Genomic DNA, 15,909 nt, shown 5'->3' with positions numbered 1-15,909 from the left:
ATAGTTGATGGCAGTTAGATGTATATGTGTGAGATTTGAAGGGAGTTTGTCTTCCTTTTTGTGGTCAGGGTCATGAAAATGTGAGGTTGTTATGCAGTAGCAGAAAAGCAGCATTGCATTATCTATTCTCCAGATTGCTGAGTTATCAAGTTTTTGTGGCAAAGGCAGCAGCTAGACTCTGTTTCATTGTGCACATCCCCTAGCTTTGTGTGTATCTAGAAGCATTTGTGGCAGTGGCAGTGGACACTTCCTGATTACAGCTTTCTAATCCTTGGATTATAGTTATCCTACTATATGTTCTTGAATTTAGTGGTGCCATTGGTGGCTTGAGGGGAGGAGAGCTTCTTGTGATTTCAGTTCTGTAGTGTTATAAAGAAGTTATTCTATGGTATGTCACTAAGCATTAATTATATTGCAGCCTTTTAGTGACTCTGAAGTAAAAAAGCCCTCAATGAACTTATATACCTGTAAAGGGAAGAAAAATTATACTTGAATTACACACAATAATTTCTTAGAAGGAAATCAAGTGTTTAATGAGATCTAAGGATAATTTGGAAATGAAACCTTTTACAGTTGCAATGTAACCAACTCTCAGAATGTTACTTCCTGTAGCTTGTTTCTGTGCGTCTCAAATTTTAATATGCATACAAGTCATCTCAGGAATTTGAGGGTCTGGTTGAAATGAAGATTCAGTAAATATAGGTTGGGACCTAGGATTCTGCATTTCTAACAAACTCACAGGTGATTGTGATTTTGTGAACTACACATTGAGTAGCAAGGCCTATACTGTTTATAGTTATTATAAAAGTAATATCTTAAATTTCTATTTTATGATTATGAAGTTTAAACGCCCACCTTTTCACCCCATACCCAAACCAGTCCTCAGGGATGATAACTTCCACGGACAGCTTTAATATATCTCCTAAACTTTCACCTTTGATGTCAATATATCATAGAAATATGCTTTTTTTAAACACAAAAATGGAATATTGTATACTGCTCAATAGCTTGCTTTTTTTTTTTTTTCCACTCAGTGGTATCTCATGGATATCCTTCCATGATAGTACATGCAGATCTGTTTTATTTTTTAATGTCTACATAATATTTCAAGTATGGGTACAGCACGATTTATAGGCAGTCTCCTCTTGAAAGAATGTAGAAATGGACAGATGCTTTTCCAAATAATGTGGATGTGAAAATTCTTATACTTCTACAGTGTGTATTTCTGATGGGTAGATTCCTAGAAGTGGAATTTCTAGCTCCTACTTCATGTGCATTTTAAATTTGATCACTTCTGTCAAACTACCCTCACAAAAGTTTTTGTTTTTTTTTTTTTTTTTTTTGAGACAGAATCTCACTCTGTTGCCCAGGCTAGAGTGAGTGCCGTGGCATCAGCCTAGCTCACAGCAACCTCAAACTCCTGAACTCAAGCGATCCTCCTGTCTCAGCCTCCCGAGTAGCTGGGACTACAGGCATGCGCCACCATGCCCGGCTAATTTTTTCTATATATATTTTTAGCTGTCCATATAATTTCTTTCTATTTTTAGTAGAGATGGGGTCTCGCTCTTGCTCAGGCTGGTCTCGAACTCCTGAGCTCAAACGATCCGCCCACCTCGGCCTCCCAGAGTGCTAGGATTACAGGCGTGAGCCACCACGCCCGGCCCCCCTCACAAAAGTTTTGACCAAAGTTGCCATCTCACTAATATATTATGTATGACCCATTTTTCATATCTTTATCATTAGATAGTATCAGTTTTTAAGATCTTAGTTGTTGTGACAGATTTAAAGCACTCATTGTGTTAAGGAAGTTGAATAGTTTCTTGTGTTTTTCAGCTGATTGTAGTCTGAACCCATAACCTGTCCATTTTAATTGGATTATTTGCGTTTTATGGCCATGTATATTTGCTTATTTACTTTTTGTTATCGATGTTACAAATATTTCTTAGTATACACATGTTTTTGTACTTTGTGGCTTTTGGGTTTCTAATATTGTTTAAGAAGGCCTTACAAAACAATAGTTTTTAAATTTTGGGTCCGACAGCTCACTTGAGCTTGTAGATTAAATTAGAAACAATATAGAAACAAATGTGAGCCTCTTATGTAAGAAAATCTTCAAGCTGAGTTTTGAGATGAATTTCTAACCTATTTATTATCTATTTCAGGTAAAATTCTGAGATTAATAAAAAGCTAGGTTTTGGAGACTTTTTTCGTATGTTAATTTGGGTAAAAAATGGTTTTTTACTGTTCCATCTACTCTTCTATAAGACCTATTAATCTATTAATTAGCTTTCTCCTGAAATAAGAAAGTTGTCTATTGGGATTTTTTAAAAAAGCACTTGCCTCCCACTCTACTAAACGTAGAAATGTCATTGAACAACTTGGTTGTGATTCTGTCTGGAATTGTGCCACACTCTTGAACGTGGGCCTGTGTGCATATATGGTACATCTAGAATTGTGGTTCTCCATGTAGACTGCTTATTGGAATTGCCTGGGAGCTTTTGAAAAACAGTAATGCCCAGGTCCCCATTCCCCCTTATTCTGATATATTTGGCTTTGGGTGTGGCTTGTTTAAAACCTCCCCAGATGATTCTGTTGTGCTAATAAAATTAAGAACCACTTGATCTAAGGGTAGAGGTTGATGGATGATGGTTCAATTGATGTTAAAGCTTCAGCTGGGATAGTTGGCATAATCAGACTCACTAATTAGCTTTTTAAAAATGCAAAACAGAACATTGGATATACTTTCAAAGCAAACACTGCTGCTGTAACCCAGGAATGTAATTTTCTTCAAATTACTGAAATACTATGCTGCTACATTTATACAGGAGTTCTGCAGATAAACTTTTCAGAGCCTCTGTAGTGGGAAATTGTTTAGAGCAGTAGTTTCCAGTTCTGACTGCCTATTAGTATCATCTGAAGGAGCTTCAGGTAAAAACTTTGAGTGAAAATGCACATACCTATATCCCACCCCAGACAATCAGAATTGCTGGGGGTGAAGCCCAAGGACTTATATTCTTAAAGTTCCTTAGGAGATTCTAATGCGTAGACAGAATGGGGAGTCACTCATTTAGAGTGTATAGAAGATGTAAGATTTTAGGTTGCTTTACTGTCCTCTAAAAGTTAAATGTTCTGCTTGTAATATTAGAATTAATTTTCCAATTATAGTGATTTTGCTCAAACTGTTTTTGTTTGTTTATGTCTTCTAAAAATGACAAACAGCAGCAAGAAAAGAATGAAGAGTTCTTTATTTCAACCAGGAGCTTGATTGGCTTTCCACTAAACTGTCAGTTTTGGTACCACACAGATGGATATATCTCCTTTAACCACTCCTTCTAGGGAGTGGTGCTATAAGTATAAAGTTTTTAAAATTTCTGCATGTATTTGAATCCTACTAGCCTATTTTATCTTAGGCCAAGTCAATTCTTTAACTTCATCTTTAAAATACAAATATTGCCTACTGTGTATAAGGTATTGTTGTGAGGATTAAATGAGATAATGTATATACAGTGTCTGATACTTTGGCACTAAATAATTTCAAATCTGTACTCCTTCTGTTCAGCGTTCCTTTTTGACACTCATTGTTCTTTTTAGAAGAATTCTACTATAGGTGTTCCAGTGCAGGTTAGAATACTTTTATAATTTAATATTGTAAATTTATATTTTAAGTTACATACAATAAAACTTACACTGGGGTGTACAGTTCTATGAGTTTTGACAAATGCTTAGGGTTGTATTAATATAACCACCACCACAATTAACTTACAAAAACAGTTCCCTCACATGCCTTGGCATTTCCTTTTCCTAATATATCTATTTGTTCAACCAAACCCTCCCCCACCCTTAATTTCTGGCAACCATGGATATATACCATCTATATAATTTTTTTCAAGAGACAAGGTCTAGCTGTGTTGCCCAGGCTGGAGTACAATGGCTATTCCCAGGCACCATCATTGTGTACTGTATATAGCCTCAGAATCCTGGGCTCAAGCGATCCTCCTGCCTCAACCTCCCAAGTAGCTGATACTAACCACGTTGCCCAGCTCAGACTATGATTTTACCTTTTCCACTGTGTCATAGAAATGGAATCAAATACACACATTTTTAAAATGGGCTTTTGTTTTCTATCGTTAGGTTTTGAGAGATTTTTTAAATGTATTCTAGGTACAAGTCCTTTGTCAGATATATAATTTGCAAATATTTTCTCCCAGTTGGCGGTACATCTCTCTATTCTCTTAACAGTGTCTTTTTACTTTTGATGAATTCCAGTTTGTCAGTTTTGTCTTATGGATTGTGCTTTTGATGTTGTGTCTAACAACTGTTTGCTTAAATTAACTGAAGATCACAAAGATTTTCCCCCGGAAGTTTTATTGTCTTACTTACATTTAGTAGTGATCTGTTATGAATTTTGTATAAAATGTGAGCTATAGTTAAAGTAGATTTAAAAAATCTGGATATCTTAATTATTCTAGTACTTTTTGTTGAAAAGAGTTTTCCCCTCATTGAATTGTTTTATCACCTTTGTAAAAAATCAGTTTGTCATATTTATTTGGGTCTGTCTCTGGTCTCTGTTCTGTTCCTTTGATCTATGTATCCTTTTGCCAATACTGTAGCTTTATAGTATGTTTTGAAATCAGGTGATGTCCTTTTTCAAAATTTTTCAAATTTTGGCTATTCTAGTTTCTTTGCTGTTTGATATAAATTTTAGAATCACTTTGATATCTACGCAAAAAATACTGGTATTCTGGTTGGTATTGAGTGGAATCTATAGGTCAGTTTGGAAAGAATTAACATTTTAATTATGTTGTCTTCCAGTCCTTGAAGATGACTTACCTCTCTATTTAAGTTCTTTTTAAATTTTGCAATTTTCAGCATACAGATCCTTCACATATTTTGTTAAATTTATACCTAAATATTTTGTATTTCAGTACTATTATAAGTGGTATTTTAATTTTTTTATTTCCAGTTATTCATTGCTACTGTATAAAAATACAGCTGATTTTTTTTTTCCCATTGGCCTTGTATTCTAGACCTTGCTAAACTTAATCTAGGAATGTTTTTGTAAATCCATGGGATTTTCTACATGGGCGTGTAGTCACCTGTGACTAGAAAAAGCTTTATTTTTTGCTTTCTAATCTCTGTCTATACCTTTTTTTAATTGCCATATTGCATTTGTAAGACTTCAGTACAGTGTTGAACAGGAGTGGTGAAAAGAGACATCCTTGCTTTGTTTCAGATCTTAGAGGAAAAGTATACAGTCTTTCACCATTAAGTATGTTAGCCGTTATTTTTTTTGTAGATTACTAAATTGAAGTGTCTCTTCTATTCCTGGTTTGCTGAGAGATTTTATGAGCAGTGGATGTTGAATTTTGTCAAATGCTTTTTATGTATCCTATCTTGTGGTTTTTCTTCTTTAGGATTTTAGTGTGGTCAATTAATTTTTTGAATGTTTAACCAGCCTTGCAATCCTGAGATAAACCCCACATGGTCGTGGTGTAATTATCCTTTTTGTATATTGCTATATTTGATTTTCTAATATTTTGTTGAGGATTTTTGCATCTTTGTTCATATAGTAGTTTTCTCTGTAATGACTTTGTCTGATTTTGGTATCAGGGTGCTACTAATCTTGTAATAGGAATTGGGAAGTGTTTCTTCTCTTCTGTTTTCTGGAAGAGATTGTATAGAATTGGTATTTTTTCCTTCCTGGAATGATTGGTAGAATTTACCAGTGATACCATTTGAGCTTGAGTTTTCTTTGTGGGAAGGTTTTAATTAGATATTCAATTTGTTTCATAGATATAGGAGTATTTGTATTCTTTTTTTCTTTAATGTAGTTTAGTAGTTTGCGTCTTCAAGAAATTGGTCCATTTTCATCTGAGTTTTTTTTTTTTCTTTAAGAGACTCACTTAAGGTCTCATTGTGTTACTCAGGCTGGAGTGTAGTGGCACAGTCTTAGCTCATTGCAGCCTCGAACTCTTGAGCTCAAGCAATCCTCTTGCTTCAGCCTCCTGAGTAGCTGAGACTACAGGTGCACACCACCACACCAGGCTAATTTTTAAAGTTTTTTGTGGAGACGGGAGTCTTGCTCGCTATGTTGCAAGGGCTGGTCTCAATCTCCCGGCCTCCCAAAGTGCTGGAATTGCAGGCAAGAGCCATTGCGCCCCACCTGAGTTGTTGAATTTAATGGGGAAAGAATTGTTTGTAGTCTTATTTTACTGACCTTGCTGGAGTCTTACTAGTTTTATTGATCTGTAGTACTAGCTTTATTTTTTCCTGTTTTTCTGCTTTCGATTTTTTTGACTCCTGCTTTTTATTATTCCCTTCCTTCTGCTTGTGTTGGTGGGTTTTGTTTTGTTTTGTTGAAGCATTTGAGACTTTTCTTCTTCTTTTTTTTTTTTTTTATTTTATCTTATTGAAATCTCTAAGCATAATTGGGGATTTGTTTATTTTTCTTATCTTTCTATCAGTTTTCACTTTATTTTGAAGTTTTGTTCTTGGGGGCATATATTTAGGATTGTTATGTCTTCTTGGTGAATTGACTTTTTTACCATTGTGAAGTTTTTCTTTATCACTAGTAATTTCCCTTCTGAAGTTTACTTTGTCTGATAGAAATATAACCACTGCTGTTTGATTTGATTAGTGTTTGCACGATATATCTTTTTCCATCCTTTTAGTATGTATGTTTCATACACACAAAACTGGGTTATGGACAACATATGGTTTTGCCCCCTTTAAAAAAAAAAACTTGGCTGTTGCCATCTTTTAAATGGTCTGTTTTGACTATTTACACTTGATGTAATTATTGATGTGGTTGGATTTAAGTCTTTTTTATTATTCTTCTCTTTGTCCTTTTTCTGTCTTTTGGTTACTTTTTTTTTTCCTTTTCATTTTATTTATTTATTTATTTTGAGTGAGTCTTGCTTTCTCACCCTGGCTAGAATGCAGTGGAGTCATTATAGCTCATCGCAACCTCAAACTCTTTTTTTTTTTTTTTTTTTTTTGAGGTAGAGCCTCATTCTGTTGCCCAGGCTAGAGTGCCATGGCATCAGCCTAGCTCACAGCAACCTCAAACTCCTGGGCTCAAGCAATCCTCCTGCCTCAGCCTACCGAGTAGCTGGGACTGCAGGCATGCCCCACCATGCCTGGCTAATTTTTTCTGTATATATTTTTAGCTGACCATATAATTTCTTTCTATTTTTAGTAGAGACGGGGTCTCGCTCTTGCTCAGGCTGGTCTCGACCTCCTGAGCTCAAAGGATCCACCTGCCTTGGCCTCCCAGAGTGGTAGGAGTACAGGCGTGAGCCACCGTGCCCAGCCTGCAACCTCAAAGTCTTGAGCTCAAGCGATCCTCTTGCCTCAGCCTCCTGAGTAGCAGCAGCAGGGGCCACTGAGCCAGGCCAACCTTTTTTTTTTTTTTAAACAACTATATCTTTTGGTCTTGTTATTTTAGTGGTTGGTCTTACTATTTTAGTGATTACTCCAGGGATTATAATATAACTATCCAACTGTTCACATTCTACTTAGAGTTAGTATTTTACCACTCCGAGTAAAACAAAGAAACCTTACAACCATGCAGATTACTTTTTCCCAGCCCCTTTATATTATGGTTGTCATATGTATCATGTCTATATTCATTTAACTCTTCCTCCCCATCATGACATGTTATAATGTTTTACTTCAACAGTTTCATGTTTTCAAAAATTTAAGAGGAGAAAAATAGTCTAGAATATTTACCCAGATATTTATCATTTCTGTTGCTCTTCATTCTTTTCTGTAGTTCCAAGTTTGCCCTTGGTATTATTTTTCCTTCCCCCTAAATGATTTTTTAAAGTATTTCTTTTAGAGCAGCTCTGCTCTATAAGAAGCTATCATTGCATTTTATTTATTTATTTTGATCTGATAATATCTTTGTCTTCATTCCTGAACTATACTTTCTTTGACTATAGAATTCTTGGTTGACATCTTTTTTAATATCCCTTAGAGTGTTCATTTAAAAAAACTTTTTTTTTCTCTGTTAAGATTGGATGATTTCTTTTGATTTATCTTCAAGTTCATTGACTTCTCTGTCATCTCCTTTCTGATTGTGAGCCTATCCAGTGAATTTTGTGTTGTTTACTTCTAAAATTCTCATTTAGTTCTTTTTTATAGTTTATATTTCTCTCTCGAAAAATTTATTTCATTTGTTTTAAGGTGTTCACCCTTATCTAATGGGTCATGGTTTTGATAGCTACTTTAAAAATCTTTGCCTGGTAATTCTAATATCTGGGTCATCTATAGGTCAGCATCTATGGATTATCTTCTCCTTTGAGAATTGGTCGGATTTTTTGTTCTTGCTATGTCTGGTAGTTTAGATTCAATCCCAAATGTTTTGAATACCACATTGTGAGATTCTGAGAACGTTGAAGATTTTTTTTGTTTGTTTTAGTAGACAAGTCAACCTGATTAGGTTATACCTGCAAGTTCTTTCTCTCCTTACATAGGCAGTTGGTTCCATTATCTGTTCAGTTTTCAAAGCCTTTGCCATGTTGTTTGCATTTGCACCTCTCATTGACACTTAAATTAATCTAGGACCTGGGCAGTGATTTATATCATAGTTCTGTTCTGAAAGCCTCTCCTATACTTCTGTGGGTGTGTTCCACAAACAGACTTAGGGATCTACCTCTCCATTTTTCTCCTCTCAGTGATTTCTCCCATACTTCTCAGCTCCCAGGGGCCTTTTCTTTATTCCTTCAGCCAGAAGCATGGAGTTCTGTTAGTTTTAGAGTCTTGCCTGTCAAGGCAATGAGCACATTCTGGGGAGGCCCCGCGCAGAACCTATTAAGTAAAAATATGAGGGTGGAACCTGGGAATCTGTGTTTTAACAAAACTTTCCATAGTTATTTTTGATAAACCAATAATAGGTTTGGGAACTACTGGCTGGATCCAGTGTTTGGCAGTAGCAACATCAAATCATTCCCCCTCCTCTCTCTCTTTTTTTCCCTCTCTTTGCAAGTTGAGATTCTTAATTTATGAAATATTTTTCCCCAAACACCCTATCTAGTGGTGGGGAATATAATGTACTGGATGCCACAAAGTTATAGTCACATAATTCTAATACTGCCAAACTTAAGTCTCTCAATTGATAGGATTATTGCTATTATTTTACACATGGCTAAATCTAAATTTCTGACTTTATTTCAGTTGTAGGCAAATCTTGTGAAAACCTATCACCAATCTCTGAGAGTTCTTTTAAAATTTCTAAATCAGGCACGTTGCAGTGGCTTTCACCTGTAATCCTAGCATTCTGAGAGGTCGAGGAGGAAGGATGGCTTGAGCTCAGGAATTTGAGACCAGCCTGAGCAATAGTGAGACCCCATCTTTACAAAAACATAGAAAAATAAGCTGAGTATGGTGACTCGCACCTGTAGTCCCAGGTTCTCTGGAGGCTGAGGCAGGAAGATCTCTTGAGCCCAGAAGTATGAAATTGAGCAGTGAGCTATGATGATGCCAGTGCACTCTAGCCTGGGTGACAGAGCGAGATTCTGTCTCAAAAAAAAAAAGAAAAGAAAAAAAATTTTAAGTCACATTTAGAAATTTAGAAATGTGACTTAGAAGGAAGAACTAGGGACAACAGTGTCTGTATATTCTGGACAAATAAACATTGTAGGATCAGTTAATAGTTTTCTTTTTGCATCTTAACTCTTACAGAGTATTGGTGTCTGTCTAGAGTGCTGTGATGAAGAAGGATTCTTAGGCGAGTCTGGGTCAGAGAGTAAGAAGTGCCAAGATAGATTAGCAGAATGTGCTAGGATGATGAGTTAGTGAGAGTGTTTACATCCTTGGCTTTCAGGGAAGGGGAGTATATGAGTGTGAATTTTTCTGTGACAAATGGTATTGTTGAAAATTGATAGAGATTTCTTTCTTGATATTTTATACAAGATTACTTTAACTAAATCAGTAATTAGCTATGGTGAAATAAAGCAGTTTTAGTCCACAGAAATCTTTTTTGAAATGTTATTTGATGTGGCAAAATTATATATGAAATACAAACAAACAGACCCATGTTTGAGTTCCACTCCTGCTGTTGTAACTTAGCTCTGGTGTCATTGAATGAATCAGGCTTTGCTGATCTCTTAGGCCCCATGGCATTTTAAGTTAAAATTCTGTACCCAAAGAGTATTCTCACTAGTTTTATGAAAAATGGAGATATTTGTGACAGCACTGTAAACTTTGGTCTTACTTCACAATGTTAGCTTTTCCTTCTCAAAATGAAATAGCAACCCTAAGATTACACAGTATAAGTTATTACATAGTATAAATATTTTGTCAGTTTGGTTTAATATCTCCAAAGTACCCTCTGACTTAGAAATGATTTAGACCCATTTGAACTATTCAATGTATGAAGGTATTAGGGAAAAATATTATTATTATTTTTTAAAGAGATGGGGTCAAACTCCTGGGCTCAGGTGATCCTGCCTCAGCTTCCCAAAGTAGCTGGGACTACAGGCATGCATCACTGTTCCCAGCTAGGCATTAGAAATTTTATTGATTACATTTAGTGTGCTGATGTGGTGGTCTGTTAAGTCTTAATTGCAAAAAAAATTAATTTTAATTAGTGCCTGATTTAATACAGTAATTTACTTTTGATTTAATTTCTTTTTGGCTTATTTTGACTGTTACAGAAATCTGACATATTAGTGTGGCAGACTATTTTTAAATAGTCTTGATCATATAATTCAAATTTTGTATTTCCTTCGGGGAATAAAGAAATATCCTATGAATGGATATTTGGGTAGAGTATTATGGAAATTTAAATTCATCCTAGAAGTTTCACTAAATGTCAGTGAAGTGCTGTTCCCTTTAAATGACTTTTTTTCCCTCCTTCTTTAGAATCCAGCAACTATCACAAGAATACTCCTTAGCCACTTCAATTGGGATAAAGAGAAGCTAATGGAAAGGTAAGGAACTATGTTGTCAGCTTTGTACTTAGAAGAAACACAGAAAGTCTGTTGAACTGAATTTACAGGAAGCAAGAATTGATTTATGTACCAGTATGTGAACAAACCAAAATGCAAGTAGTAATTGCTTTAACCTCTTGTATTTCCCATCTGTAAATTTTATAATAAATTTAGTATTAGGGAATTCAGACTTAATGTTTTTTATTTATTTGAGGGGTTGCTCTGCTTCAGTTTCTTAAACATATATCCTCTTGGGCACCAAGAACTAAAAACAGGTCAGAAAAAAAATCACTCGATACATTCTTGGAGCACATTAATAAGATCTTCCCCTAATTACTTAAAAAGATTTCTTGCTCGTGAACTTTTAAATCTGTGTTAGGCATATTAATAACAGTTGTTCACTGAAACAAAATTACGAAGTTACTCAGGCTTTCCTGGCCACCAGACCAGCTGCTTAAACTGATTTTCTGGTTTCAGGGCAGGATTCTGTCCCATGGCATTAATTAATTAATTAATTAATGTGTGCGCGCGCGCGCGCGTGTGTGTGTGTGTGTGTGTGTGTGTGTGTTTCAGAGATAGAGTCTTGCTCTGTTGCTGGGGCTAGAGTGCAATGGCGTCATCATAGTTCACTGCAACCTCAAACTTCTGGGCTCAAGCGATCCTTCTGCCTCAGGCTCCCAAGTAGCTGGGACTACAGGCGTGTGCCAGCACACATGGCTAATTTTTCTACTTTTTGTAGAGGTGAGGTCTCCCTCTTGCTCAGGTTGGTCTCAAAACTCCTTAGTTCAGGCTATCCTCCTGCTTCGACCGCCCAGACTGCTACGATTACAGGCATGAGCCACTGTGCCCAGCCCAGTGGTGTTTCTTAATTTTGGTAACATTTACTTTTAGGCTTATTTATTTTATGATACCTCTACTAGGAATAGAAGTGTTTATTATTTACTTTTGAAACTCGTTTAGTGAACTAGACTTACTCGGTTTGTTTCATAGTCATGTATTTCTGTAAACACGTTCTGAATTGTATCTTACTACGCTGCTGAAAGTGTTTTTCAGTTAAATATTATACATAAGTGTGATAATCATGAATTTAAAAGTAAGAAGCTTCTATGAAACTTCTTTGTGTGAACTTTTCAGTTTCTCTTTGTAATTTCAGTTTTTGTATATTCTGAAGATAACCTGTTGGGTACCTAGAGATTTATAACTGGATCTTTAAATAGTGTCTTTAAGGTCAATATGCAATATCTTTTTGTCTCATTTAATGATTTTCTCATATTCCATGTGGTCTGCTGTTAGCACTGCCATGCTTTTTTTTTCTTTAAGCATTTGGCATATCTTTTCCGTTTTCTAATGTTCTTTTCTGGGTTATTTGGTTTTAGGTATACCTTTTGTAAATAACATGTAGGTGATTTTTCAAAAAAATCTAAATTTATTAAAATACTAATCTATATTTTAGTAGCTGAGATTAACATATTCACATTTTATGATTGATATTTAGATTTAATTACAGCTATTTTAAGTTGTGCTTTATATTTACCATGTTTTCTATTTGCTTATTTTGTTGGCTTCATAAAATTTTCTTTTGATTTTTCTCTGATAATTTCAACGTTATATGTATATTCTATTTCAGTTTTTCTAGTGGTTACCTTTACAGTTTGCCCATGTATACTTAAAACTATAAGTTTATGACAGTATTTAGTTACAGTATCCATTCCCTGTACAAGATAACAACTGTAGCATAGTTTTTTTCTCAGTCCTTTTCTTTTCCAGCTCAACTTGATAAATCCATAATGTTTGAATTTTTCATTTGTTTTTAAGGCTTTTCATATCTATATACTTAACATTTTTTCTTTTTTTGGCTAATTTGTTTCTTGCATGCTTATATTTTTTGGAAATTTATTCATTTTACTCTGAAATATGTCTCATAATTGTGTAAGTCAAGTTTCATATGTGGTAAACATTGAGTCCTATGAGAGAAATTCTTAATATTTTGAAAATTATTGTAATATTTTCAGATGTGAGTTTTGAAAACATAACCAGTTAGGTCCTTTAAGTCTGAGGACTCATGTTTTTGGTTTTGGGAAATTCTTAGCTTTTATTTCTTCAGCATACCTTTTTTCCATTCTCTTGATAGTTTCTGGAATTCCTGTTAGTCACATGTTGAAACTTCTGGATCTCTTTCCAGGTTATCTAACTTCTTTCAGAATACTTCTTCTGTACTTGCAGTCTTTGTACTTTGTTCTGTGAAAATTCCTGAGGTTTATCTTTTGTGTGTCTATCTATCTATGTGTTTATTTAAAAAAGAGACACAGTCATGCTTTGTCACCTAGGCTTGAGTGCAGTGGCATTGTCACAGCTCACTGCAGCCTCAAACTCCTGGGCTCGAGAGATCCTCCTGCCCCAGCCTCTCAGCCTCCTGAGTACCTGGAACTACAGGCGTGCACCACCACACCTAGCTAATTTTTTTTTATTTTTTTATTTTTTGGAGACAGAGTCTCACTCTGTTGCCCAGGCTAGAGTGCCGTGGCGTCAGCCTAGCTCATAGCAACCTCAAACTCCTGGGCTCAAGCAATCCTCCTGCCTCAGCCTCCCAAGTAGCTGGGAGTACAGGCATGCGCCACCATGCCTGGCTAATTTTTTCTATATATATTTTTAGTTGTCCATATTATTTCTTTCTATTTTCTTAGTAAAGACAGGGTCTCGCTTTTGCTCAGGCTGGTCTCAAACTTCTGAGCTCAAAGGATCCACCTGCCTTGGCCTCCCAGAGTGCTAGGATTACAGGCACGAGCCACCGCGCCCGGTATAATTTTTTTTCATTTTTTAACAGAGAAGGTCTATGTTGCCCAGGCTGGTTTCAAGCGATCCTCCTCACCTGGCCTCCCAAAGTACTGGGATTACAGGCACAAGCTGCTGCACCTGGCTTCTCAAGTTTATTGTAATTCACTTGCTTTTCTTTCTGCATCCATTCTGCTTTTTAGCCATCTTGAATTGTTTAACAGTGTCCAACTTAATTTTTTTTAAACAAATTTATTCTTGTTTTGTGGTCGCAATTTCTTCCTTTATCTCTCTTGCCACATTAATTATCCTTACACTAAAATAATTAGACCTAAATAATGAGAGTACAATGTGGCTGAAAAGATACAGGGAAATTTAGTCTTAAGTATCTTTGTTAGAAAAAGAAAATGAAGTAAAACATGAACCAATTCTTTGAAACGGGAAGTTAGAAAAATAAAGTAAGCCCAAAGAAAGTAGAATAGGTTGTCTTTTTTTTTTTTTTTTTTTTTTTGAAATGGGGTCTCTCTCTGTTGCCCAGGGTGGTCTCAAATTACTGAGCTCAAGCCATCCTCCCACCTCAGCCTCCTGAGTAGCTGGGATTACAGGTCTGAGACACCATGCCTAGCATAAAATAGGTATTTAAGATGAAAACAGATACTCATGAAATAGAAAACAATAGCAACAAAAAAGAGATCAAACAGAAGGATAGATATTTGAAATGAATTTTTTTTAAAGGGAAGCATTAAGAGAATGAGAAGACAAACAATAGACTGGGAAAAAAATATTTGCAGAAGAATTTACCTGATAAAGGACTGTTGCCCAAAATGCACAGTGAACTCTTAAAACTCAACAATAAGAAAAGGACTGGATTAAAAAATGAGCCAAAGATGTTGCATCCTCACCAGAGAAGATACACAGATGGAAAATAAGCATATGAAAAGATGCTCCACTTCCTGTGTCATCAGGGAAATGCAAATTAAAACAACACTGATGGGCGCAGTGTCTCATGTCTATAATCTTAGCATTCTGGGAGGCTGAGGTGAGCAGATCGCTTGCCTGAGACCAGCCTGAGCATGACATCCCCACCCCCACCCCCTCACCCCCGTCCTCCACTAAAAATAGAAAAAATTAGCTGGATATGGTGGTACACACTTGTATTCCCAGCTACTTGGGAGACTGAGGTAGGAGGCTCACTTGAGCCCGGGAGTTTCAGGTTGTTATGAACTATGATAATGCCACTGCACTCTAGCTGGGGCAAGAGTGAGACTCTGTCTCAAAACAAACAAACAAACCAAACAACCCCCCACCCCCAACATTGAGATACCACTACATACCTATTAAAATGACCGAAATCCAAACTACTGACACCATCGAATACAGGCTAGGATGTGGAGCAGTAGTAACTCATTCATTGCTGATGGGAATACAAAATGGTACAGCTACTTTGGCAGTTTTTTACAAAACAAGGTGTACTGTTACTGTACAATACAGCAGTTATGCTTTTTGGTACAATATTTATCCAAATGAGTTGAAAAGTGTATATCCACATAAAAACCTGCACATGTCTGTTCATAGGAGCTTTTATTCATAATTGCCAAAACTTGGAAGCAACCAGGATGTTCTTCAGTAGGTAAATGGATGAATAAATTGTGGTACATCCAAAAATGGAATATTATTCAGTGCTAAAAAGAAATGAGCTATCAAGGTATAAAACTACATGGAAGAAATTTAAATGTATATTACTAAATGAAAGAAGCCAATCTGAAATGGCTACATACTGTTGTTATTCCAACTATGTCACATTCTGGAAAAGGCAACATTATGAAGACAGTAAAAAGAGAAGGGAGGGATGAATAGCATGGAGGTTTTGTAGGCCGTTGAAACTATTCCGAATGGTACTGTAATGGTGGATGCCTGTCATTATACATTTGTCCAAACCCGTAGAATGTATAACCCCAAGTGTGAACCTTCATGTAAACCATGGACTTTGATGATAATGATGTGTCAGTGTAGGTTCATCAAATGTACGATGTTGATAGTTGGGGGAGTTATGCTTGTGTTGGAGTGGGGGGGGGGTGTATGGAAACTGTCACTTTTGCTTAATGTTGCTGGGAACATTAAACTGCTCCCAAAAAGTAGGTTGTTTTTTTTTTTTTTTTTGAAAGGGGGGGTAATAAACCATTGGTAAGTGTGATGGGGGAGA

At 35.9% G+C, this 15,909-nt stretch overlaps 1 protein-coding gene across 2 annotated transcripts in view; it reads left to right on the top strand.

Moving 5' to 3' along the window:
* The window catches only part of ARIH1 (ariadne RBR E3 ubiquitin protein ligase 1), a 113,967-nt gene that overhangs the window by 35,074 nt on the left and 62,984 nt on the right, over positions 1-15,909 (top strand). For both annotated transcript variants that reach the window (XM_069482350.1, XM_069482340.1), the window contains one exon: positions 10,867-10,934. In XM_069482350.1, coding sequence (XP_069338451.1) covers positions 10,867-10,934 — 68 coding nt within the window. The remainder of the gene's footprint in view (positions 1-10,866; positions 10,935-15,909) is intronic.

This window comes from Eulemur rufifrons, chromosome 2 (assembly GCF_041146395.1).
Source record: "Eulemur rufifrons isolate Redbay chromosome 2, OSU_ERuf_1, whole genome shotgun sequence".
Taxonomy (NCBI): domain Eukaryota; kingdom Metazoa; phylum Chordata; class Mammalia; order Primates; family Lemuridae; genus Eulemur; species Eulemur rufifrons.
The sequence above is the reverse complement of the archived record's forward strand: the minus strand, read 5'-3'. Positions and strand labels throughout refer to the sequence as shown.